The sequence below is a fragment of the Sturnira hondurensis genome, unplaced genomic scaffold, assembly GCF_014824575.4.
Source record: "Sturnira hondurensis isolate 20B ecotype Veracruz unplaced genomic scaffold, ASM1482457v3 Scaffold0021632, whole genome shotgun sequence".
Lineage (NCBI taxonomy): Eukaryota > Metazoa > Chordata > Mammalia > Chiroptera > Phyllostomidae > Sturnira > Sturnira hondurensis.
This window is the reverse complement of record NW_028094263.1, coordinates 918850-944692: the sequence shown is the minus strand read 5'-3', so window position 1 is coordinate 944692 and position 25843 is coordinate 918850. Positions and strand designations below refer to the sequence as shown.

Genomic DNA, 25843 nt, shown 5'->3' with positions numbered 1-25843 from the left:
CAGAGGTCAGGAAGGCCCTGGACACATGGTGCAAGAATGAGATTCTAATAGCTTTTATTTTTCCTTCCTGCCTCCTCTGTTGGTTTCCTTGAACTTCGGGTTGGAGAGCCAAGCTGTGGAGCTGCAGAAGAGGGCGGATGGACGACGCTGCGGGGATGGAACTGGGCCGCAGGAATCAGAATTAACAAAAACTCGTATCTTGTTGGTAGTCCCAGTCCCACTCTGGGTACAATGGAAGTGTGGGGTGATTGTCAACCTAACAGTGTGGTGGGGGAGGGGAGGAGGAAAGGGACAGGGACAGGAGAGTGTTCCAGAACCTGAGAGCACAATCCTGAGGGTGATCTCACCGCAGGCCCAGGATTCTGGAACTTGGGCTGCCCGATAGACCCTACATGAAAAATGTAGTAGGGACAAGGAGCGACAGCTGGCTAAAGGGGCCCCCCCAGAACCCTCCCGACCCCCTGGGGAGCACAGCCTGTCTCAGCTGGTCCCAGGGTGCCATGGAGATGGAGAGCGGCGCAGCCTCCACCCGGTTCCACCAACCTCACATGGAGAGGAAGATGAGTGCAATGACCTGCGAGATCTTCAATGAGCTCAGGCTGGAGGGCAAGCTCTGCGATGTGGTCATCAAGGTCAATGGCTTTGAGTTCAACGCCCACAAGAACATCCTCTGTAGCTGCAGTTCCTACTTTAGGTATAACAGGGTGGCTGGACCAGGCCAAAGCAGGGGTTGGGTGCTTTTGGAGACTTCTTGCTTTATTTCAGGTTTCCCTGCTCAGCCATCTTAAGTTTAGGGACACCGTCAAAGCTCTGGGTTCCTTGTAGCCTTTGTCACCCGAAAAGAGGCCTGACAAGGGCCAGACCCTCTTCCAATGAACGCCAGACCCCTCTCTGGGGTTCAATGGATTTCAACCACCTGTTGGTGGGCCACCTGCTTTCCCCCACTTTGGTTCTCGCTCAAACCAACCTTTGGGAGAGTAAGCACCTGTTCTGGGTTTCCTGCTTGAACCTAGATGGTAACGCCACTTCGGCCGCCCCCGGGCTCCGATCCCGGCACAGACAAGCCTAGACAGGGTGGTCAGGTAACAAGGATTGAGGGCATGGGAAGGGGGATGCAGGGAAAAAGGGGGTTCGGGCACAAACCATTGTAACCCAGGAAATGAAAGGGCTGTTTTGCTCATGAGCTTGAAATGTTTGAGTAATCCACTCCTATCCAGATACGATGTGTCCCGCCTGTTGCTAAATGCTCCCATCTAGATCCACAGCAGAGGGCACAGAAAGCCCAGACAGCCATGCTGTAGCGTTGCGGGCCACGCTGTCTCTGTGTCGTGCAACTGCTCCACTCTGCCCCTGGAAAGAGCCCCAGTTGGCACTGAATGAGAGCGTGGCTGTGTTCCAGTAACATTACTTATGGGCACTGAATCTGACCTTATTCTAATTTCCAGGTGCTGGGAAACACCCTTTTCATTTCCCCCCATTTAAAAATGTAAAAAACCACTTTTACCTCATGGGCAGTACAAAAAGAGGGGGGTGGGGTCTGGCCCAATGGCTATTATTTACAGACCCTGCTCTAGAGAAGACTCTGACCTCTAACCTATGAGTTAGAAGATCAGAAGACTCTGACCTCTATCCCCATATTTTCTTCAACCCCCTAGAAGAGGGGAGCAAAATATATACTAGGGCAGGGCAAAATATGTACTAGCAAAATATATACTCTGTCTGGTTCAACACCTGGAAAAGTGGTCAGCTGTATAGCAGTCCCTTATTTAGTCATTAATTATTTATTGAGTGTCTACTTTGTGACTGGGACTCTAGTGGGTCCTGGAAATAAAACAATGACTAGAGATACACATTCCCATTCTCATGAAGCTTACCTTCGGGTAGGGAGAATGGGCATTAAACTAGTCAGATACATACCAGATTGTAAGGGCTAAGGAAAAAAAGAAGATAGGGAGCGATAGATGGTAATCCTAAACAGGATTATCACTGTGCTGACAAAGTTATATTTGAGCTAAGACTTCAAGGGAATGGAGTGAGAAATACAGAAGTCCAGGCAGCCTTCCAGACAGAAGGAATAGCAGGGAAAGGACCCAAAACGGATGCATTTCTGGTGCATCTAAGGAAGGGACGGAGTGAGGGGGCCGGTGGGAGGAAATACCGTTGCAGAGGTGTGACTGGTAGAGATCTCATCTCATGGGACTTCTGTAGACCCTGGTAAGGACTTTGTATTTACTCTGCATAAGAGGGGAAGTCAATGGAAGATTTTAAATTTTATTTATTTTATTTTTTAAGTATATTTATTTATTTTTAGAGAGAGGCGAAGGGAAGGAGAGAGGGAGAGGAACCTCAATGTGTGGTTGCCTCTCGTGCGTCCCCTGCTGGGAACTGGCCCGCAACCCAGGCATGTGCCCCAACTGGGAATCGAACCAGTGACCCTTGGCTTCACAGGCCTGTACTCAATCCACTGAGCTACACTAGCCAGGGCTTTTTTTCCCTCAGGGCTGCTAGGCTACAAACCATTCTTAGTGCCCACGGTTCTGAGCACTGAGCGTAGAAATAGCCACTTCCTCGCTGCCCTGGCGTCACAGGGGCAGCACAGCAGCCGCATCTGTGGTGCCGGAGGTCCCGTACCTGCAGGGCAGCTATTTTACTTTTTTAAACATTTTATTTATTGATTTTTAGAAAGAGGGGAGGGAGAAAGAGAGGGAAAGAAACACCAGTGTGTGGTTGACTCTCAAGTGGCCCCCACTGGGGACCTGGCCTGCAACCCAGGCATGTGCCCTGACTGGGAATTGAACCAGTGACCCTTTGGTTCGCAGCCCACGCTCAATCACTGAGCTATGCCAGCCAGGTAGATGGAAGGTTTTGACTTGCTGGGGTGTCCGACCTTTTGGCGTCTCTGGGCTATGCTGGTCCAAGAAGTTGTCTTGGACCACACATTAAATACACAGACACTACTGAAAACTGATGAGTAAAAAAAAGGTTTTTAGTAAATTTACGACTTTGTGTTGGGCCGCATCCATAGCCATCCTGGGCCGCATGCAGCCCAAGGGCCGCGGGCTGGACACCCCCATTGAGTTTAGGAGGAACACTGGTGGTTGGATACGGCTAAGGTCTGGAGCTGTTGAGAGAAAACCTGTTAGGAAGTTACTCCCAGTCTAGGCATGAGACGGTGCTGGCTTGGCCCAAGGAGGTAGCAACAGAAGTGATTAGGTTATGGGCATGTGGTGATTGAAGATTACTTATTTTGTTTTTGAAATAAAAAAGATTTTATTTATTTTAAGATAGAAGGGAATGGAGAGAATTAAAAAAGGGAGAGAAACATCAGTGTGTGGTTGCCTCTGGTGCACCCCCCAACCCCCACTGGGGACCTGGCCCACAACCCAGGCATGTGCCCTGACCGGGGTTCGAACTGGTGACCCTTTGGTTTGCAGGCTGGCACTCAATCCACTGAGCCACACCAGCCAGGGTGAAGATTACTTATTTGAAACATAAATTGCTCAAGTTTCATTTCCTTAAGCAAGGTAGCGTTTGATGGGCATTGGGCTGGGACAGCGCAGGTCTTACTCCCAGCTCTGGATCCCGATTTCTCCGCCTGCAAAATTGGAAAGGGCCCTGGTTAGCATGAGGATGATGGATGTGACCAAAGTTCCTGGACAAATTCTCCTGCCCACTGTGCAAAGCGCAGTCTGCTCTCCCCTCTCCTTCCTCAGGCCACTTTGTTTCTGATGTGCTCTTTAGAAAACGTCCAAACTCTCCTCAACAAGAAAAGGTGGGGGAAATAAACGATGGCAAACTGGAGAGAAATGTTCCAGTGACCGCTCGTTTGTTTTTCCCCAGAGCTTTGTTTACGAGTGGGTGGAACAACACTGAAAAGAAGGTGTACAACATTCCAGGCATTTCCCCTGACATGATGAAGCTAATTATCGAATACGCGTACACCAGGACGGTCCCCATCACACCGGACAATGTGGAGAAGCTGCTGGCTGCTGCAGACCAGTTTAACATCATGGGTATCGTAAGGGGTTGCTGTGAGTTCCTCAAGTCAGAGCTGTGTCTGGATAACTGTATCGGCATCTGCAAGTTCACAGACTACTACTACTGCCCGGAGCTCAGGCAGAAAGCCTACATGTTCATACTGCACAACTTTGAGGAGATGGTGAAGGTCTCGGCCGAGTTTTTAGAGCTCTCGGTCACCGAACTAAAGGATATCATTGAGAAAGACGAGCTAAACGTCAAACAAGAAGACGCTGTTTTTGAGGCCATTTTAAAATGGATTGCTCATGACCCCCAAAATAGGAAGCAGCATATTTCAGCGTTGCTGCCCAAGGTCAAGTTTAATTCTTTTTTCTGTCTGTGTGGGATGTTGAATTGCTGACTTTTTATTTATTTATCCGGGGGAGATTGTCCTAAGAGCCATATTCAGTTACACTTATTTATTTTTTAAGTTTTATTTATTATTTTTAGAGAGAGGGGAAGGGAGGGAGAAAGAGGGGGAGAGAAGCATTGATTGATTGCCCTCTGCACCACCCGGCCTTTAACGCATGTGCCCTACATGGGAATAGAACCAGCAACCTTTCCCGTAGCAGGGCGGTGCCCCATCCACTGAGCCACACCAGCCAGGGCCTACATACAATTATATCGAAGGCATCACGCCCTAGTTTTTGGAACTGTGCAATTCTTTGTCCTTGGCATTGCTAGTTCCTTTTATCCAAGCCAAAATTCTCCCTGGCAGTGGGGGAAGGAGAGGGAAGGCCTTCAAAAAAAAAAAAATTCTAATGGGTCTTCTTTTTCCAAAACCAAGAGAGAAACTGAACTCATAGTCATTTGGTGCTAATCCGTGTTATTTTACATATAGAGACAAATACTGATTTATGGAACAATTTACTACAGCTTTTTTGGGGTCTAGGAGGACTGGGCAGTGGCCACTGAATGGGCTAGCTTGCTGATCATTTTCTAGCTCATTCTCAGCATCCAAATGTATACCACCTCTTAAAAACAAATCTTTAAATTGAGTTGGGGCGGGGAACAAGGGGCCCTACTGCAATTGCAATTGTAGAACAGGGGGTTAAGGGTGGGGGTGTTCCAGCCGCCCTCACCTCACTGTAAATCACTCGCTTAATTTCCTTCTTAGGTCCGCCTGGCTCTGATGCATGCTGAGTACTTCATGAACAATGTTAAGATGAACGACTATGTCAAAGACAGCGAGGAATGCAAGCCAGTCATCATTAACGCCCTCAAGGCCATGTATGACCTGAACATGAATGGACCCTCCAACTCGGACTTCACCAACCCCCTGACCCGGCCCCGCCTGCCCTACGCCATCCTGTTCGCGATTGGTGGCTGGAGTGGGGGGAGCCCCACCAATGCCATTGAGGCGTATGATGCTCGGGCAGACAGATGGGTGAACGTCACGTGTGAGGAAGAGAGCCCCCGCGCCTACCACGGGGCAGCCTACCTGAAAGGCTACGTGTACATCATTGGGGGGTTTGATAGCGTGGACTATTTCAATAGCGTTAAGCGGTTTGACCCAGTTAAGAAAACTTGGCACCAGGTGGCCCCGATGCACTCCAGACGCTGCTATGTCAGCGTGACGGTCCTCAGCAACTTCATTTACGCCATGGGAGGGTTTGATGGCTACGTGCGTCTCAACACGGCGGAGCGTTACGAGCCGGAGACCAACCAGTGGACACTCATCGCCCCCATGCACGAGCAGAGGAGTGACGCGAGCGCCACCACACTCTACGGGAAGGTAAACCTGGGGCCCGGTGCGAGGGGCGTGAAAGCAAACGAGCCCTGACACAGCACTCTTCTTCGGATTTGGGGGTGGGCGGGAAACAAGCGGCAGCGCTCTTTGCAGTTTAACTCCTTCATCAGGTGGGCGAGTCGCCCTTTGTAACGGTCTTTTCTTACTTTGCTTATTAAAAAGCAATGCATGAACAGGGCAGGCACTTGGGCAGCCCCCTCCGGGAAACTTGAACACAGGCCTCGGGCGAGCTCCCTGGATGGTGGTTCCCCTGTGTAGCGCCCTTCGGTCCTGCTGCTCCCAACTCCGCGGGGACACACTGACCGGAAGCTCCTCCTTTGGGACACCTTTGCACTCTGCCCCGTGACTCTCTTCCCGTGTGCCGAGCTTTTATTTGCATCCTTTCACACTAATAAACGCTGAGTATGACCATAAAAACTAAAACTAGAAAGCGATCCAGCACACATGAACAAAAGAAACTCAGTGTGTACGGATGGGCATCAAAATGCACGCCCCCCCCCCCCATGTACACACCCTCCCAGAGCCCAGCAGTGGCAGCTGGGGTCACCTGGGACTGCCGTCACACAGGTCTACATATGTGGCGGCTTTAACGGAAACGAGTGCCTGTTCACAGCAGAGGTGTACAACACTGAGAGCAACCAGTGGACCGTCATAGCGCCCATGAGGAGCAGGAGGAGTGGGATAGGCGTGATTGCTTACGGAGAGCACGTGTACGCAGTGAGTACACCTCCTGCCCAGGCAAGAACGCTACCTCGTGCTTCTGTGTCAGTGAGTAGGTTTGCACTCTTGTGGGTGAGCACTTGGAAAGGTTTTCTCCCGGAGGAAGACAATGGAAGGAGGAGGCGTGGAATCCCTAGTCCCCCCTGAAAGGGCCTCCCAGGTGATCAGAACAAGGGTTAACAGTTGGCCGTGCCTGGTTGCTGCCCGCAGGTAGGCGGCTTCGACGGAGCGAACCGACTCAGGAGTGCAGAGGCCTACAGCCCTGTGGCTAACACCTGGCGCACGATCCCCACGATGTTTAATCCTCGCAGCAACTTTGGCATCGAGGTGGTCGACGACCTCTTGTTCGTGGTGGGCGGCTTCAACGGCTTCACCACCACCTTCAACGTGGAGTGCTACGACGAGAAGACCGACGAGTGGTACGACGCCCACGACATGAGCATCTACCGCAGTGCCCTGAGCTGCTGCGTGGTCCCGGGGCTGGCCAACGTCGGGGAGTACGCGGCTAGAAGGGACAACTTCACGGGACTGGCGCTGCGGGACGAAGTAAAGTACTCCGCTTCAACAAGCACCCTGCCTGTATGAGTCTCTTCATTTAGCTAATAAAAAGTCTAAGCAATAAGATTTAATTCTTTTTTAAAAATAAATTCAGTGTTTAAACTTGTAAGAGTACTGGAAAATGTTCAACTTAAGGGAGCCAAGGGCTGAACAAATGAGGGAGTAAGAGGGAAGGAAGAAAAGGATATTCAAAGTGCACGCTGAAAAAGGAAAAATCACACGGGGCACAAACCAGCTCTAGTGAAATACGTTTATTTAGCACTTACAGTGAGACCGTTAGTACTTGAACACAGAACAAGAGAGCTTTAGGAACACAAAACAAGCTACTTTACAATGCGATGTCTCAAAGTGCCCTAAATTCCACATCTGACTCACAGATCATCATCAAGGCTATACTTGCGGCAGAATAGGGGCTTGGGTACCGCTGGCCCCCCAAACCCACTGTGCCTCAGCCTGAACTAAGTGTGCCTGTTACACACAACTCAATGAGCTGGGCCTGGCACAGGGATGCTAGGGTCTGCAGACATCTAGCAGGCGCTACTTTCCGGGAGTGCGTTAAGCAGGGGGATTAAGTTCATAAGTGCTCTATCGTATGTGCTTCACTGTCACACAGAGCAAGACAAAAGCCCCACAAAGGTGAGCGACAAACAGCAGGTACTGGGCTACCTAAATTCCTTGAAGCAAAAACAATCACCACGGGATGTTGCTGTTTCTGAACTGCATCACTAGGCAATGAGCTCCGTTGTTTCCAGTGGCCAGAACATGTTACAATGTTAGCATTATAACAACAACGAAAATGACTTGTCTCAACAAAGTAACAAACTGGAGTGATGAACTGTGCCAAAAGGTTTGACAATTAAAAGACGACTGAATTGTTTCTCAAATATTCTACAGTTACACAGCAACCGATAGGCACCCCATTTTTACAGTGTAGGCAGATGGACATGCTTCACAATTCTTTGTTTTCAAAAGACATGAAATGCGACCAATATGCCCTTTTATTTATTTATTTAAGCTTAATTTAAGAAAAGCACAAAAAGTCCCTTTGGTTATGCTTGATTAGGCCAAGTAACTAAAACACACAATTTAGCTTACCTGTCTACCAACAGTATAGTGTTCATATAGAATAATGAGGCAGAGAGTAATGTATTTAAACATACCACATGCTACACTAATCAAGAAACATGAAGTGTGCCCTAGAAACTGCCTTACCAGCAGCCTAAAGAGCTTAAAATACATAAACACACAAATTTCCCATAAACACCATCTTTCCAGCACCAAACTGTTCTATATTTTTAAAGTTAATATTTAAAAATGTTTTGGTCCCAGAAGTACTATACAAAACCAGCTGATCAAAACAAAATTGATGTCAATGAATTTTGAGATTTTTTTTAGCAAAATATTTTTGAATTGGCACAGCAAAAGCCAAGATACACAAGACCAGTCATGCAAATAACCGCAAATGAGATACTTAAACACTAAGCTCATGACTGACATTCTCAATACACACCACTGATTTTTTTTTAAGAAACCATGGTTGGAAGGTATAGTTAAAAGACATCCATTCTGAGATAGAAGTAGCTTCACTCAAAGTTATGTAGAGTTGTTACTTTTTATATAATCAATTACTCTTTTCCTTCCACAAAACCAAAACAAAAAAAAGGTTTGCTTAAATACACACTGGATTTTTAAAGCTGTAGTTTTAACAGCTTAAATTGCAAAACACAATCTTTACGTTTTCATCGAAAAGGACATTTGCACCCCCAAAGAGCCACTTCAGACCCTTCAGAATCGGGACCTTTCCAAAAATGCCAGGAAGTTTATTTCCAGTTTAGGATTTCAGAATGTCAGCCTTGAACAGATTTAAGCAAATCTGGTTTCTTTCCTGATTAAGGAGTTAGTTAGGATATTTCAGAAACACAGGTTATTGACGTGAAACCACACGTGTGAACTCAAATATGAAAATCAGAAGGTCAGCAGTCAGGAAAGCCTGCACGCGTCGTCATGCACGGAAGGACTTACCCGCTCCACCCATGGCCTAGGCCGCCTGCCTGCTAAGTTAAAAGACAACAATTTCAATCAAGTTTTCAAAATCACATTACACCTCAGTCTTATGAGTTATAATTTCTGCCATATCATGTGAAAGACATCCCTCCACATAACTTGGTAATGACTGTCTCAGAAAACCAGACAAAACACAAAAAAACACAGCCCCAAACCCTTATATCATACCTTCTAGAAGGAAACTGGCATCCTAGTGAGCTACTGAATTATTTAAACCACCAAGAAAAGGAAGTTTGCTAGCACAGTCCACCAGAGAGAAATGAGAACTTCACTCAACGAGCTTTTCTGTCTTACTTGCATAGACCTCTACTAAGAATTTGCATTTTTCAGGATCCAATGGCTTTTATTAAAATAACTACAAATACAGAGTAATTGAGAAAATGGCTGAGGTTGGGTAGGATACTATATTCTCACATAGAAATATGGCTTGCTGTTTCCTACCTCCAATCTAAATTGTTTTTATTCTTTTTAAAATATAATAATCACTCAAGGATATGTTTGTCAATTTTAGAGAGAGAGAGGAAGGGCAAGAGAGAGAGGAAGGGAGAGAGAAACATTGATCCACTGTCTCCCGACTGGGGATCAAGCAACCTGGGTCCACGCCCTGACCAGGAGCCCACAGCCTACCAGTGCACTGGACTGACCACACCAGCCGGCCAGGGCTAAATCAAATGGTTTTAAAGCTGATTTCCAATGTGTTTATTGAAAAACTGTACTAGGCAGGGATATCCATTTGGAAACTTCAGGAAAGGTCTTGCAAACTGAGATCCGAATTTCTGGTTGTATTTTTTTTCATTTTTTGATGTTTGATATGACTAGTAAGGAGGTTAACCGTAATGGAGTAGGGAACAAAAAAATCACTTAGAATTTAATTTCTAGGACAGTGTTCCGGAATGTCTAAGAAAATAGAGACATTCTAAAAGAAACAAGAAAAATACACTGGACCCCACTGCAAACAGTAAGAGCAGAAGTCACTAAGTGCTAAAACAGTCAACCTGAGTGTTAATTTATATAAAGCTTGGGAGTGTGTAAGAGAATCAGAAGAATGCATAAAAACAAATAAAAGATAACTACAGCAATAAATTTTGAAGAGCCAGAATTATGCCCTTAAATTTTATATCCTAGGCTCAGGGTAAGCCTCACTGACAGTCTAGGGCAACTGGGGCGCAGCTGAGGTCTTGCTCCAGCCTCTGCAGTCAGTTAGACTCAAACGCACTCTCGTTAGAAAAGTCTAGGGCAACTGGATATAACATAACAACCCGGGCTGAGAAACAGCAAGGCTTCTCTTTAGCAACATTTCTCCAAATTGGTATTTCTTTCCCATTAAAAAAATCTTTTAGAAAGAAACGAGGATTCTATTAAATATTAGGGCAAATTTAAAATTGAAGGCATTGAGTATCGATTGTCATAGGCATTACTTATTTACACTCATTAACTTATCCTCGAATAAGCCTGCAACTCCTGAAAAAACTACTTAAAAAATTTTAATGCCTTTTTTTCTTGGTGTACACTAATAATTGTCAGAGAAATGAATTTCATATATATAATGTCCTCTGTATTCAGTCAAAGATCAATACTTTTGCCAACTACCATCACCTCAGAGTGACAGCTTGAAGTTGATAACTCAGTTGCTAAAGAAATGAAAATATTTAAAAAATGCATGAGCCAATCACAAATTCCTCATCAGTCATCTCTTCTGGAAGGAAAACTAAGGAACATTTCTGGATAAACAAAATGTCAATGCAAACATTCTAAAGCCACCTTGCTGAAATATTGTGCTTTTCCCTTCGATGATCAGTCTGTAAGAGGCAGATGAGGGCTCAATGCGCAGTTCCGATCTTGTCAAAACCAACCATTCAGGACAAAATGAAAAGAAGTATCAAGGTAAATGTGCAAATAAAACTGGTGCTTAAAGCATGTTCAACACCTAAGTCCCTAGGACAAAGGGGTCGGAACTTCTTGGCAGAAAACAGGCCGAGTAACTGCACCAGGTTTTCCCACTTGTCTTTAATGAGCTCTTGTTTATTAGCTAGCACGTACACACACACCAGAGACAGGACCGGAGACAGAAAGGCTGCTAGCTAACAGAAATCACCACGTACTGAGTTTCCCAGTCTTCCGGTTTCAACTGTTTCCTTTCTAGGAGGCAACAATCAATTCCTGTAGAAAATAAGTTATCGACACACTTTTCAAGTAACAGTCTGGATACCTTCACCCTCACGAAACAGGCATAACTGTCTTAGGCTGCGCGTGTGAGAGAACCTAGCACTCAATCTGAGAGCTTGGCACTCGCCTCATGTTTAGGGCGTGCCGATGTATTTCTTGCATCTGTCTGATCCGGTCTTTTTGCCACATTAAGTTTTGAGGCATAGGGTACCGCTGGGTGCCGTGCAGGTACCGGTACGGGATCCTCACGTGGCAGGCCGTGGCTCGACAGCGAGGCTGCGGCATGGGAGGGAGCAGCATCCACCTCTTCCTCTCCGCGCAGTACCGGTAGGCTTCTTTCCGGTACTGCTTGTCGATATCATCACTGTTTTTCCAGCCTCCAATAATGAAAACGTCATCCTTGTAATAGCAAATGGCGGCTCCTTCAATGCTTAGGACTTCTGGAGGTAAGCTTTCAAGGATCTCATCGGAAACTTGACTGGTGATTTTTCTGACTGCTTCTTCATTTTCTAAAGAGTAACTCTTGGGACAGCATGATGCTGTCTGATAAAAGTTGGAATTGACCACGGACATTTGGAAAAAGCAGTAATTGTCAATAAGCGGCAGAGATTCCACATCTTGCCACTGCCGAGTCTCTGTATCATAGCAAGTAATCACAGCCTTTAATCCATCTTCGGTGTCCCGGTCCACAGGAGTGCGGGCGGCAATGTACACAAACCTGTCTTCAATGGCTAGTGCTTTGACGTCTCGAAGAATCTTTGGCGCCGATTCCAAGTTGTGCCACTTATCGAGCTCAGGATTATAAACAGTAACATCTTTAAAGCCAGGACTAAAGTTGCCATGTCCTCCAATGCTATAGAGCTTCCCTCTGACTTGCGTTAGTCCAAAAGAATGCTTCCTTGTCATCAGACTACAAACATGTTCCCATATATTAAAATTTGGGTTATACCTTTCCACAGTTTTTGCAAACCCTGGTTCCATTGATCCAGCAACATACACGTGGCAGTCTGTTACTGCAACCGCGTGTCCATCCAGGTGGTTATGAATATGGGGCAGGTTGACCCATCTGTCTTCATCAACAAAATACCCTACGCATTCACTTAAATAGTCTCCTCCTTCTGACACACCCCCAATGACCATGATCACGTCCATGTTCTGCCCATAGCGGGGCAGCAACGAGACGTGAGAAGTGGGGTGCTGGAACGTGCCCGACTGTATGTTCTCAGCTCTCAGGGCATGCCTCTCCACTGCGTCGGCCACCAACTTGACACAAACTTCATTGTTGGCCACCAGCCTCTCCGGTTTGACATGCCGAGTAAGGTAAGTAGGTTTCATCTGGGACAATCTGAGCAATTTAAAAAGTTCTTCAAAGTATCGCTCCCTCTCTTCAGGGTTTCTCTGAACCCACTTCAAAACCGTTTCAAAAAGAACCTCTTCGGAATCAACCGTAATTTCCAAGTCTGACAGCCAGTCTCGAATAAGGTGGAAAGGTAAAGTATAAAACTCCTCATCCTGGATCACTCTGTGGAAATTTCTCCGTATCATGTCGGCAGCTTTCAGAGCAAGCTGGCTCAGGGTATACATGTGAGCTAAGCTATGAATGGCCACGCAATTAGAGAGATGAAGTTTTTTCTTAAGAAATTCTCCACAAAATTCTTTTAAACGAATTAACAGGAACCTAAAATCAAGAAAAAGAAAGCTTAATTTTCAAATGTGCATAAATATAGTGGCTGCATTTTGAGAGCATCTGAGTTATACAAACTGAAATGGTCAGCTTCATTCCACTTTATGTACAATATCTGAATGAAAGCAAATCCTCCCAAATTAAAATGGATTATGCTGAAAAGTATGTTTACAAGCATATATAAAACCATCTTTATATACGATCTGTTTTAAGATATTTGTATTACGTAGTTTGCATAAAATTATATATTATACATAATATATCTAATACTCATACAGTGGAGTTTTTAAATTATGTAAGGTTTTCCAGAACATACCTTTTAATAAAGTACAACAGTTCCATACTTTATTTTCACTTTAATTTGCCCATGGCAAAGGCAAATCCCAATTCAAACCTGCCTATGCCATCCTGCCTTAAGCCCTAGCCAGTTACCAGACTCTTCCTGGATGAGGCAGGGTCTCAGTGGAGAGACTTTATCAAGCACTGACTGCATCATATAGGAACTGTGGCTCGGAGGTTGTTTGCTCAAGTATCAGAAGCGACAGCAGTGCAGGTTTCAGGTCAGAGGTTTAAATCAGTGCTCCACTTGACCTTTCTTCTGGGTCAGCAAATGAAGGGAGGGTGCTAGGGGTGTGGGAGCACTTTGGGCCAAGCTGCATTCCATTAAACGCAGGGGTGAAAAACCAATTCAAACATCTGAAGAAGCCAGGAAATAAAACTACAACAATAAAAACATATGTCTGGGGTTTGTACGTGTGCGCGTGCGTAGGACACACAGGTTTAAAAAAAGAAAAGAAAATGGTTTGGCATGTAACTGACTAGAAATTGCCTACCTAAATTTGTTTGAAATTTTATTTACTTACTTACTTACTTACTTACTTACTTACTTATTTTACTATGTAGGAGGCTTTTCAGAGGAAAAGACGACTCTGTCTTCTCAGGAGACAAAGCCTCTGCTTTGCTTTACGAGGTGGATAGCAACCTTAAGCCACAGCTAGGCTGGGATCTGAGCGGGCCTCAATTAAATTTTATTTTATTTTTTAAAATATTTTATTTATTTATTTTTAGAGAGGAGAGAAGGAGAAAGAGAAACATCGATGTGTGGTTGCCTCTCATGCGCCCCCCCTTTGGGGACCTGGCCCACAACCCAGGCATGTGTCCTGACTGGGAATCGAACCAGTGGCCCTTTGGTTTGCAGGCCAGCACACTGTACCAAGGCTGAAGTTTAAAAAAACTCCACCAACAGTTTTGGCCAAATCCTTAAACATGGCAGAATTCAGCCCCAACTGTAGTCAATCTGTGAGCACATCTTCAAAAAGAGAAAGTCCCCAGCCCTGAGAACCTTAACAATATGAGGATGACTTCATCAGTTCAGGCCTCTCTAATTCAGTAACCATTTCTTATTATGGTTATCACAACTATTGTGAACCCAGAAGCAGACAATACACATTAAAAGAAGGTTCCTGGTGGCTAACTGGGCTAAAAATTTCAAAACAGAGCCTAGCAGCCATTTCTACACAGGAGCCTCTCACACAAACCGCACTTTAGGGAGAGGCCTGCCCAGTGTTTCTGCCATCTAAGCCAGCCATTACAAAGGAGTTCCTGGAATCCTCTTTCAACCAATAGAACTGAAGCTTTCCCCATCCGATCAGAACCCTGCAGCTCCAACCAGCCAGGATGGCTCCATTCTGACCAATCAGAACAGTGTCTTTTGGACCAATTAAACTGTGAAGATTTGAAGCCCTCATTTGCATGAGGACAGACCAATCAGGGTCCAGAGACAGGGACTGCTGTCCATATAAGCCAGCTTCTTTCCGCTCTAAGCGCAAACTTTCCTTTCTCACTAGAACCTGTGTGTCCTTGGCTGAGCTGAAACACCAAAGCTGTCTCACTAAACAGCAAGCAGCTCAGAAAGGATCAGAATAGATAGAGCAGCACAAAGCAGACCATCAGGGAGCAGAGCTGTCTATCTGGAAAGGGGCCTGGCCGCATGGCTGACTCACAGCCGCGTTGTAAGCTGTTGCACAGCCTGTGCTGTTTTCACAGCTGTGCTGTATCACGGTCGAGCTGTTTAGCACTGAACAGTTTTCTTCTTCACCGGACCCCAAACTGGGGATTCCTGTTGGCTTTGAATTCCTGCCAATGACCATGAATGATGCTATCTAACAATGATATAAAAGTGGTTAAGATAGGCCCCCTTCCTCCTCTTCAGGGAAGATACCATCTTAGACATAAGACATGGTGGAGTGGGAAGAGCTCTAGTAGCTCCTAAACATGCCTGGGCGCCTCGGTCATTGGGTTCCCAGGCTCCCCCCTCCTCCAGCTCAGGTATTTGTCAGGCACTCCAGGTAATTCTAACACATATTCCATTGGATCAGTGTTTGGAAACAATGCTCACGGAAACAACAGCATATAAAAGGTACCTGCCATGTGATGGGCATCGTACGCTGCACTTCCTGTTACTTTCGCTGTGAGTGCTCTACAAGGTAGGTACGACCAACAGAGTAACTGGGGGGAGAAGCAGGGAGGGAGAGGGATCCTGCCTCAGAGCCCATCGGATCAGATGTGACGGTGGCAGGGCGCTGTGAACAGTACAGCACAAGGCAGCTGCTCAGCAGCTGACAGATGGAGAGGAGTTAGAATTTTAAGTAAAGTGCCTGGGGTGTTTTCTCCTTCCCCTTACCCCGGACTCCCCAGTAAAGCAAGGAAAAATCTGAAAAACACACGCTCACTGACAGAAGCAAACACAACATGAGTGAATGTGATGAGCCTTGGATACCCATTTTTATTCCCCCTCCTCCCCAGCCCCCTCAGATCTGTACCTGCCCACCCCGTTCCACCGACTAATGGACTCCACCCACTAGAAGTGATGGCCCAGTCCAACACTTCTTTGAGGAAAGGGAAGCCCGTCAGGAGGAACCTTCATCCTCCCACCACCCAAGTGGACTACAGCTTTACCCTAACTCTGCCTCCCCAGTCCAACTTGTCCACTTTTAATATCGCTTCTATTCCCTTCTTGGTTTCAAGGACTTTGCTCCTACAATTATTTCCCCGCTCCTGTAACATCAATTTCTCCTCTTTACTGATTCATTTTTCATCAGCGCACGAACATGCTCTAATACCCTCTATCCTTGAGAGGGGGAAAAAGATCTCCCTGGACTCCACCCCAAACATTTCCATGCATATCATTTTTCTGATCCTCTTTGCAGCAAGACTTAATTTAAATGGCTCTTATCCCTGCCTGGGTAGGTCAGTTGGTTGGTGTCCTCCCGAAAAGCCAAGGTTTGGGGTTTGAGCCCCATCAGGGCACATACAAGAATCAACCAATGAATGTATAAATAAGTTGAATAACAAACTGATGTTTCTCTGTCCCTCTCTTAAACCAATTTTTAAAAAATGTATTTTAAAAAAGCCCTGACAGGGTAGCTCACTTGGTTAGAAGTGTTGTCCTGGTATGCCAAAGTTGTAGGTTTGATCCCAGGTCAAGGCACATACAAGAATCAACCAATGGCCCTGGCTGGTATGGCTCAGTGGGTTGAGTGCTGGCCTGCAAACTGAGGGCTCACCGGTTCAATTCCTGGCCAGGGCACATGCCTCCGTTGCGGGCCAGGTCCCCCCTCATTGGAGGCATGCAAAAGATAACCGATAACTAATGTTACTCTCCCTTCCCCTCTCTAAAAAATAAATAAAATCTTTTAAAAAAACCAATGAATGCATAAATAAGTGAAACAAATTAATGTCTATCCCTTCTTCTAAAAAAACACACAACAATAAATTTTTAAAAATTTTAAAATGGTTCTTGTCAACGAATGCCATCAAGGACCCATCGCGAATTTCGATGACCACTTACAACAGATAGAGCTGACATGACTGGCTCCTCCCTCCCAGACAGCCTTTCTTTCCAGGCCTCCATGAGCTGAGTCTTCTCTGCTGGTTCCTCTTTAACATTTGGGAGAACCCAGGGGCTCAGTTCCGCCCTTTCGCTTCTTTACATACACTCTCTTCCTAAGTAATTCCATCCAGTCCCATAGCTTTAATCATCTTCTATCTGCTCATTTCCCCTCATCTCTAGCTCCCATGCTCTGATACCCAACCGCCTACTCAGATCTCTGGACCCACACCAAACTCCTGATCTTTCTCCCAAACTTGCTTTCCTGCAGTCTTCCACATGTTAATAAATAACAACTCCAACTTTCCAATTTCTTTGGCCAAAAATGAGCAGTTTTTCCCTCACACCCCACATCAAATCCATCAGCAAATTCATCTCCTCTTGTCTTCAAAATGTTGACAGAACTGAAGGACTTCTTATCACCTTTACTCCTCCCTTCTCAATCCAAGTCTCCGCCATCAATGCAATAATCTCCTGAACTGAGCTCTATGCGTCTAGCCCCTTCCCTATGGCCCCTTCTTTTTTCAACAAGCAGAATCCTTCAAATTGTACTGCATCATCCCTTTGCCTCAAACCTTCCCATCTCATGCAAAGTAAGAGTTCAAGTCCTGCCACAGGCCGACAAGGCCCTATGAGATCTGGGTCCATTCCCATCACCACGCAGAGGCCCCTCCTACTCTCCTTCAGCATCCCTTTGATCCGGCCAGAACAGGCCTCCTGCTATTTCCCACCACCCAGACAAGCTCCACCTCAGGGCCTTTACACCTCTGTCCCCACCTGAAACACTGATTCACCTTGCCTCCTTCGTTTTTTTTTTGCAAAATGTCCTCTTCGTAAGGATTCTCTATTCACTGTAAAAAAAGTTTCTTTCCACCAAAAGCTTTTCTTCTTCCTTTTTTTAAAGAAGATTTTATTCATTTATTTTTTGAGAAAAGGGAAGGGAGAGAAACACCAATGTGTGGTTGCCTCTTACGTGCCTCCTACTGGGGACCTGGCCTGCAACCCAGGCATGTGCCCTGACTGGAAATCTAACTAGTGATCCCTTGGTTTGCAGGCCCAAATTCAATCCACTAAGCCACACCAGCCAGGGCTCCACCAGCACTTTCTATATGTCACGTTTTATTTTTCATCATAGCCATGACAATCACCCAACGTGCTGTCTCATTTATTTGTTGTCTGTCTCCCACTGTGAGCACAATGAGGAAAGGGCCTTTCTGTCTGTTTTGTTCAGGGCTAAATTCCCAGCACCTTAGAACCCAGCGTCTGATCGGGTGTATAATATGTACTCAACAGGTATTTGTTAAAATACTGTATCTGAAACATAACACTGCCCAAGCAGGCTCCTCCCATCTCTATAAATGGCATTCAGCAGCCTCCTAACCAGCCTCTGGGGCATTTCTCCCTGCCCCCTACAATCCATTTTCCACAACAGCAGAATAATCTTTTAAAAAATTTAAATCAAATAACTTCTTTACTCAGCTTCCCATCACCCAGAAAATCCAAACCCCTTATACCAACGCATTTCACACCCTTCTCTCCCTCACCCACTATATCCAACTCCACTGAATTTTCCTTTTTTAGAACTGGATCTTGCCTGAGGGCCTCTGCGCTACTTGCCTGGAATGTTCATTCCCCACCTTTGTTGTTCAGAGGTCAGTTTAAATGTCACCTATTCAGAAAGGTATTTCCTCTAACCAATCACTATCCTTTCATCCCCCTCCCCCACCTTTCATCCCTTTTTAACGTCAACACCACACTTAGAAGATGAGGGGCTTTGCTTTCTATTGCCTTTGTCCCTGCACCTGGAATCTGAGCTCCGCCTGGGCAAGTAGCCCTCCCCGGACTGGTCAGCCACATCCTCAGCGCCCAGCGCTGAAGCCGCCACACAGCAAGCAGTCACGCAGGATCAAACGATTCCATTTTCTCAGGGTTCACTCAAGCCCACCTGTAGTCACTGCCTTCCCCATCTGCGCTGTGGTCGCTGGATGCGGGCCTCCGCAGGGAGGCCAGCGTCACCACCTCTCACCTCCCCTGCGTCACTTGAGTCCCCTGCCTACCTGTCGGCCAACTCCAGCACCTCGTGCACACTGCCCGTGCTGACGCGGATGCGCCCGGTGTACATGTATTCGATAACGGCTTCCACCGTGTCAGGTTCGGGCCCGGGCTCGGAGCTCCACTTGCGCATCTCCACTCGGCCTGAGCGGGACTCGGAGAACTGACCCGAGAGCAGGGGCGTGAAGTACTCGGTGGCGGCGGCCAGCACCGAACGGTGGGCACGGAACTCGCGGCCTCCGGCACCGCCGAAGCACAAGGTAATATCGCAGAAGAGGCCCTGGCGCCGCTGCTCGTTCTGCCTCCACGACAGCTCCGAGCAGTGAGAGCTGCACTCGAAATCCTCGGCCTCCGGGCCCGGATCGCCCCCGCTTGCCTCCATGGCAGATAAGCAGGGCCCGTGCCCGAAGTCCACCGTGCCGCTGCCCCTGACTTCAGTGGCCAGCCCCGCTGAGCCGGCGGCAGCTGTTTCCATGCTCTCCATTTCCAGGACCTGCAGAGATGCTGCTGCGGCTGCTGCGGCCGCCGCCGCTACTGCCGCAGCCGCCATCTTGACGCCGCCGCGCCGGGCCGCCGCAGTCTCTGAACGGTCCAGCCGTTGTGGGGCGACACAGAGGAATTCTGGGAATAAATAGTGGACGGTGGGCGGAGCCAGTTGGTAGAGGGTCTGCGCAGGCGCCACCGCGCCGGCCCGGCTTCGTCCCACGTCGGGTAGGCTTAACGCCACTGGTCTGGTCCTGAGGTCTGCTGCCCACCGTAGGTGGGGAATGGCCTGTCTTGTTTCCGTTATTGACTAGCATTCTCTTCATCATGGGCATTTTGTAAAAAGCCTCCTTAGACCATCACCTATTGTTCGTGTCTTGGTGGCAACATAGAATTTTTATGTAAAGGTTTAAATGGCTTTGGAGTAAATTTTTAAAGACTTGAGACGGAACCCTAACTTTTGCATACACTGGGCATACAACTCATGAATGAGGGTGTGCAGGTTACCTATTACCTGTGAACTCATTATCTTCTAAGAACGGTAATATTATGTACCTCCGAAGATGGCTGTGAGAATTAAATGAGGTGCTTGATGTGGTTTGCAGTGCTTGACCCATAGCTACACTGTTCCCTGTTTACTCCTTAAAAAGATGACCAAAAGCCACTTTTGGGTTTTAAGCAAGGGCATCAGATGTTTTAAAAAATATCACTGGTGGCTGCATGGAGAATGGACTGTGAGAGGCACAAGTTAGCACACCTGATAAGGACCCATCAGAGGGTTAAAGGGGACACTGAATGACAACTAGGATTTACTGTGGTGATTATTTCACTATAACAAATAACAAATAATTTACTATTTCATAATAATAAATTATTATGTCATATGCTGGAAACTAATGCCAATTATACTTAAAATTATTTTTAAACAGGACAGATTGCCAGGATTTGTCAACCAGGACTCCTGTACTTCTCGAGTTGTTGGCTTGAGTGTCTGGGTGGGTAGAGCTTTGGTTCTCATTCACTAAGAAAGAGGGAGGTGCAGATTTAGAGGTGGGTGTTTGTTTTGGGAAATAGTATTTTAATTCCTTAAAAATAAAGAGGTAGATTAACTTTTTTAAAATGACACGTAGTAAAGTTAGAAAGTACAGTTCAGAGGAACAGAGATGAAGGAGTATGCATGACATGAGACAGCAGTCAATATTATTGTTACTGTATAGTTTATTCAAACCAAACTATGATAATACAGAGAAGAGACTGAGGTGGCAGCTGCCCAGAATCTTTGTGGATTACAGACGCAATCTGGCTGGAGGGGAGTCCTTGGACCCACAACTTCAGAAAGGGACAGAAGTCAGTTGCATGAACACACAGAACATAAGACTCAAGACATTTCACAGCTTTTTGCTTTGTGTTTCCATTTTAAACATATGTATGTTACAACTTTACACTTTAAATTACTACTCCACATATTTTGTGACAATAGCTAAGGATTCAATGGTCTCAACCCCCTGACATAAGCAGACTTTGGTCTGCAACATGGAACATTTCAATGAGATACCAAACAAACCCTTAACACAGAACATACAAAAAGATCCTTAAAAGATCAGATTAATACAATGTTCTTTATGTTATATGAGCAGGAAGAAAGGGAAGTGGAAAAACAAGATATCAGGGGTGCTTTAAGTGTATAATTATCTCGAGGTCTTAAAAGTTTCATTCCCTTCTGTCAAGGAAAAAAAATTTTTAACTGACGGGAAAAAAGAAAGCAACATCAGAAAGCCCTACAACGAGGAAAAACACTATCCTGACAGAGATTAGATGCTTTATGTAACAAATACAGCAAGTAGAGGAGCAGATGTCACAAGTATTGGCTTGGTTTTTATTTCTATGCTTAAAAAAAATAGCAAGCTTCTTCGTGTGTGGATTGAACAGTGTTAGCCTGTAGGTGCCGGGCTCCAGAGCCTGCCCACCAGCGGCTGTTTACATGCCAGGCCCACCCTACAGTAAGCTCCAGTGCCAGCTGTCTGCACGCCACTCCCCCAGGGAGGAGATGCTGTCACTTTACCGCGGCAGGGTCCCTGGCTCAGTTACATGCTCATGTGTTCCGGGAGAACATACGAAATATCATCCCATGGGTGACGATACAGCCCCTGCTTCAGCCTCTTCTGATCGAGATAGTGCCCTGAAATGGAGCAAATGCATTTTTCTTACTAAGAGTTCATGAATTTGTTCAAGTTTGGTGAAGGAAAAAGGACAAGAAAGGGAAATCTTTCTCAATACCAAAGGCAGGTACAAAGAAGGGAGGAAGTAAATCCAGATCCGCTCCGCAGGCAGATGCCATGCTTGGTGAAAAGGGAAGTGTGGGAAGCAGTTGGGTTTGCAATCGAAGTCACTTCCAAGGACAAAGGAACCAAGTTAAGGGGGGAAGTGGAAGTAAGAAAGGAAGGATTAGGAATAAAGAATAAGTCAATGTGATGTCTCGTTTGAAGAAACCACATGGGTTAAGTGGTGTAGCTGGACCACGGGGTTAAAAAAAAAACCCTAAAACTCCCCCGAAAACAGTAACAATGAACTCACCGATGAAGCCCATACTCCTTCCCAGCACAAAGATGCCGTTGAGGGCTCCAATGTCAATATACTCATCAGCTTCCTCCCTGCAACACACAACCAACGTGCCGTTTTAAAATGGCTCACAGGGCTGCCCTCTCCCCGAGACAGTACAACCAAACTGGCACTCTCTGACTTCAAAGTGGAGAAAAGAGGGGTGCTCTGGGTGGTAGGAGAGGCAATTTTTTTTAAATTATTTTTTTTATTTTTTAAATATATTTTATTGATTATACCATTACAGTTGTTCTATTCCCCCCTTCATTCCCCTCCACCCGCACCCTCCCTCCCCCACCATTCTGCCCCCCTTAGTTTATAACCACGTGTCTCAAGTTCTTTGGATTCTATATTTCCCCCACTATTCTTGCCCTCCCCCCTGTCTATTTTCTACCTACCATCTATGCTATTTTCTGTGCCTTCTCCCCCCTTCTCCCCCTCCCACTCCCCTGTTTCTAACCCTCCATGTGTTCTTCATTTCTATGGTTCCACTCCTGATCTAGCTGTCCTCTTGGTTTGCTTTTGTTTTAGGTGTGGTTGTTAATAACTGTGTGTTTGCTGTCCTTTCACTGTTCATATTTTTCATCTTCTTTTTCTTATATAAGTCCCTTTAGCATTTCATATAATAAGGGCTTGGTGATGATGAACTCCTTGAACTTGACCTTATCTGAGAAGCACTTTATCTGTCCTTCCATTCTAAATGAAAGTTTTGCTGGATAAAGCAATCTTGGCTGTAGGTCTTTGGATTTCATGACTTGGAATACTTCTTTCCAGCCCCTTCTTGCCTGTAAGGTCTCTTTTGAGAAATCCGCTGACAGTCTGATGGGTACTCCTTTGTAGGTGACTGTCCCCTTATCCCTTGATGCTTCTAGGATTCTCTCCTTCATTTTGGTCTTGGCTAATGTAATTATGATGTGCCTTGGTGTGTTCCTTCTTGGGTCCAACTTCTTTGGCACTCTCTGAGCTTCCTGGATTTCCTGGAAGTCTATTTCCTTTGCCAGACTGGGGAAGTTCTCCTTTATTATTTGTTCAAATATGTTTTCCACTCGTGGCTGTTTCTTTCCCCCTTCTGGTACCCCTATAATTCGGATGTTGGAACGTTTAAAGATGTCCTGGAGGTTCCTAAGCCTCTCCTCATTTTTTTGAATTCTCATTTCTTCATTCCTTTCTGGTGGGATGTTTTGTTCTTCCTTCTGGTCCATTCCATTGATTTGAGTCCCCGTTTCCTTTCCATCACTATTGGTTTCCTGTGCATCTCCCTTCATTTCAATTAGTTTAGCCTTCATATATTCCTCTAATTTGTGACTTTGTTCCTCTAATTTGTGACTATAATCTACCAGTTCTGTGAGCATCCTGATAAATAGTGTCCTGAATTGTGCTTCTGAGAGGCTGGCAATTTCTTGGTCGCTGAGAGTTATTGGCTCTTGGACTTTGAGTTCTTCTTGTGCCATCTTTCGGGTTGTTCGTGCCTGTTCCATAGCAGGATCAGAGCCCTAAAATGTTCACTAGAACAGGGCAACTAAGTCACTGGGTTGTGACGCTGTATGTGGGGGCAGGGTCAACGAGGGACTATGGCGTCCTGTCTGCCACCTGCCACCACGGCCCTCACCGGTGCCGCAGTTGCTGCCTTCACCTGGCCCACGCGTTTCGTCCCACTGCTCGCGAGTGTGCCACCGCCGTCACCCCTCGCCCCCTGGGGCCTGCGTGGTCTGTCTCACTGTGCGCGAATATGCGCCCGCGGTCTGCCCCGCACCCCAGCTGGTTCCCGTCTGCCTGCGCACCTGGGTCGGGGGCCCTGTCCTGCCCGACCCTGCTCGCTGCTGGCTCCGCTCCTCTTACCGTCCCCGTTGAACGGTTAGATGTAGTCGGACTTCCGTATAATTCAATTTTCTGTCCTTTGGTTGTGTCTTTGTTTCTCCAAACCTTTGTTGTATTCAAACTTGGTTGTGGGAGAAGGCACAGAGTTTCCACCTATGCCTCCATCTTGGCGGAAGTACTGAGAGGCAATTTTTGTTCTCTTTATACCTCTCCCAATTTTCTAAATGCTCTATAGTGCACCGCCCTGAGAGATGGGAGGGAACAACAAAAACCCGTCAAAGTTATGGAGAAGTGTGACAGGCCCACAGAGCTCACCGAGTGAAGGACCCGCAGTTTCGAAGCATGTCTACAAATGCAGCTCCGATGACACCATCTACGTTCAAGATAAGATTTGGTTTCTGGGAAGACAAAAATATTCAAAACATTTATCATTATTTCTCATTTTTCTCCTTGCAATTTATCACTAGTACTATTACGCTCCACATTCTGATCAGCTTTAAAAATCTCCCACCAAAACGTCCCAGTCGGTTAGCAGAGACTGTCTTACTGAGTTCAATCCTTCAATGTCTAGCGAAGGATCGGACAACTGGGTGACCTTTAGCATTTATCTGCTGAACTTAGTTATGTAACAGAAATAAAATGTCCAGAAAACCAGGTTTAATTTTAGCTACACAACCGCTAAGTTGGCTGTCTCATTTCCCCCTAGAAAATCACCTGAAGCTATGACTCAGGAGTCAGGGACATTTTTACCTTGGAGGTGGTGATCTTTTCCACTTCCAGCGCATAGTCAAGCAGCGGGGTGGCGGGGAAGTGCTGTTTGACGTAATCTTTGAGGATCTGCACGCGCATGTCCGGGTTGTTTATCTGGAAAGTGACTCGGAGTTAGAGGAACCCACCCTGGCACTGCCGTTGAGAGGCTGGTCTTACTCATGTCGCAGGCAGACACAACCGCACATTTCATGTCCAGGTGTGTTCCAGGGACCAGGTCCACACGTGTGACTCCATGGAACCACAGACTACGACACGGGGGCTTAAGGTTTTTAAAGGCCTCTCACATTTCATTTGGGCCTCAAAACAGCCTTTTAGGTTCTCTCTTTTTTAAAAAACTTAAAAAAAAAAATAGTCACCCGAGGATATGTTTATTGATTTTAGAGAGAAAGAGGGACGTGGGGAGGGGAGTAGAGGAAGAAAGAAAGAGAGAGAGAAACATCAGTGTGAGAAACATCGATTGATTGCCTCCTTCAGGTGTCCCAACTGGGGATCGAATCTGCAACTTTCTGATGCACAGAACAACGCTCCAACCAACTTAGCCACCCAGCTGGGGCTAGGCTCTCTCTTTTGAGCTACAAAGAACTGAAAGACTTGGAGATGCTGAGTTGGCCATGGGTCCTACTATGTTAGGTAGCAGGGGGCTCTCTAACCAGAGTCCTGAAGTTCTGGCCACTAGCCATGTTGCCTATCAGCTCAGCAGCCTGGTCAAGCATAACCAAGTTCCACACTAAGCAAGCACCATTTTAGAAAAAATTCTGGACCTGCACTGGATAGAAATGAACCACCTGTTCAGAGACCCACACTGAACACTGATGTATCAGTGAGGGAGTGAGACGGACTGCGCACGCACCTGAACCCAGTGCCACCATGACCCTCTCCCTCGGCAAACACACCCTAGATCGGTATGGACTCCAGAAAGGAAGGAGCCTGAAAGACGGACTGAGGCAGTGCGGGTGCGACGTTATCTCAGAAAGAGGCCCCACACCATTCGGACTGGAGAGATGCTATCTGCTTGGGAACTGGGGGTGGCCGAGCAAAGTTCTGAAGAGCCTGGATGGAAAGCCTCTCTGAACTAACCGCCTCCCCTGGCTCTAGCGCAGCCCTTGCTGGTCTCACAGCCTCTGGAGGGCTGCCCGGAGCTGGCCAAGCATGCAGACACCTGGCAGGGGGTGTTCTTATCGACCAGAGGCATGGCCCCCTTGTTTTCTTCTTTATGCTTCTCCACGTTTTCTAAGTCCTCTGCAGCAAGCACGCGCTGCTTTCAGGGCTGGGA

The 25843-nt window shown here is 46.5% G+C and overlaps 3 protein-coding genes and 1 non-coding gene across 6 annotated transcripts in view; 1 reads left to right on the top strand and 3 right to left on the bottom strand.

Moving 5' to 3' along the window:
* Positions 1-317: 317 nt before the first annotated feature.
* Positions 318-7385, top strand: KLHL10 (kelch like family member 10). Its single transcript, XM_037033242.1, has 5 exons — positions 318-694; positions 3841-4330; positions 5135-5752; positions 6335-6484; positions 6698-7385. The coding sequence occupies exons 1-5, from the start codon at positions 393-395 to the stop codon at positions 7070-7072; spliced, it is 1935 nt and encodes a 644-aa protein (XP_036889137.1). The 5' UTR covers positions 318-392; the 3' UTR covers positions 7073-7385.
* On the bottom strand, positions 2500-2634 carry LOC118978243 (small nucleolar RNA SNORA43). The gene has a single exon (XR_005064670.1). It is a non-coding gene; the product is annotated as a small nucleolar RNA SNORA43 (small nucleolar RNA).
* KLHL11 (kelch like family member 11) lies at positions 7282-19505 on the bottom strand. Its single transcript, XM_037033241.1, has 2 exons — positions 18906-19505; positions 7282-12953 (listed from the first exon to the last, which is right to left on the bottom strand). The coding sequence occupies exons 1-2, from the start codon at positions 19448-19450 to the stop codon at positions 11372-11374; spliced, it is 2127 nt and encodes a 708-aa protein (XP_036889136.1). The 5' UTR covers positions 19451-19505; the 3' UTR covers positions 7282-11371.
* Positions 19506-20581: 1076 nt separating this feature from the next.
* ACLY (ATP citrate lyase) overlaps positions 20582-25843 on the bottom strand; it is a 40545-nt gene continuing 35283 nt past the window's right edge. For all 3 annotated transcript variants that reach the window (XM_037033473.1, XM_037033472.1, XM_037033474.1), the window contains 4 exons: positions 24550-24663; positions 24115-24197; positions 21958-22034; positions 20582-21562 (listed from right to left, as the gene is read on the bottom strand). In XM_037033473.1, coding sequence (XP_036889368.1) covers positions 21468-21562; positions 21958-22034; positions 24115-24197; positions 24550-24663 — 369 coding nt within the window. In that variant the 3' untranslated portion in view covers positions 20582-21467. The remainder of the gene's footprint in view (positions 21563-21957; positions 22035-24114; positions 24198-24549; positions 24664-25843) is intronic.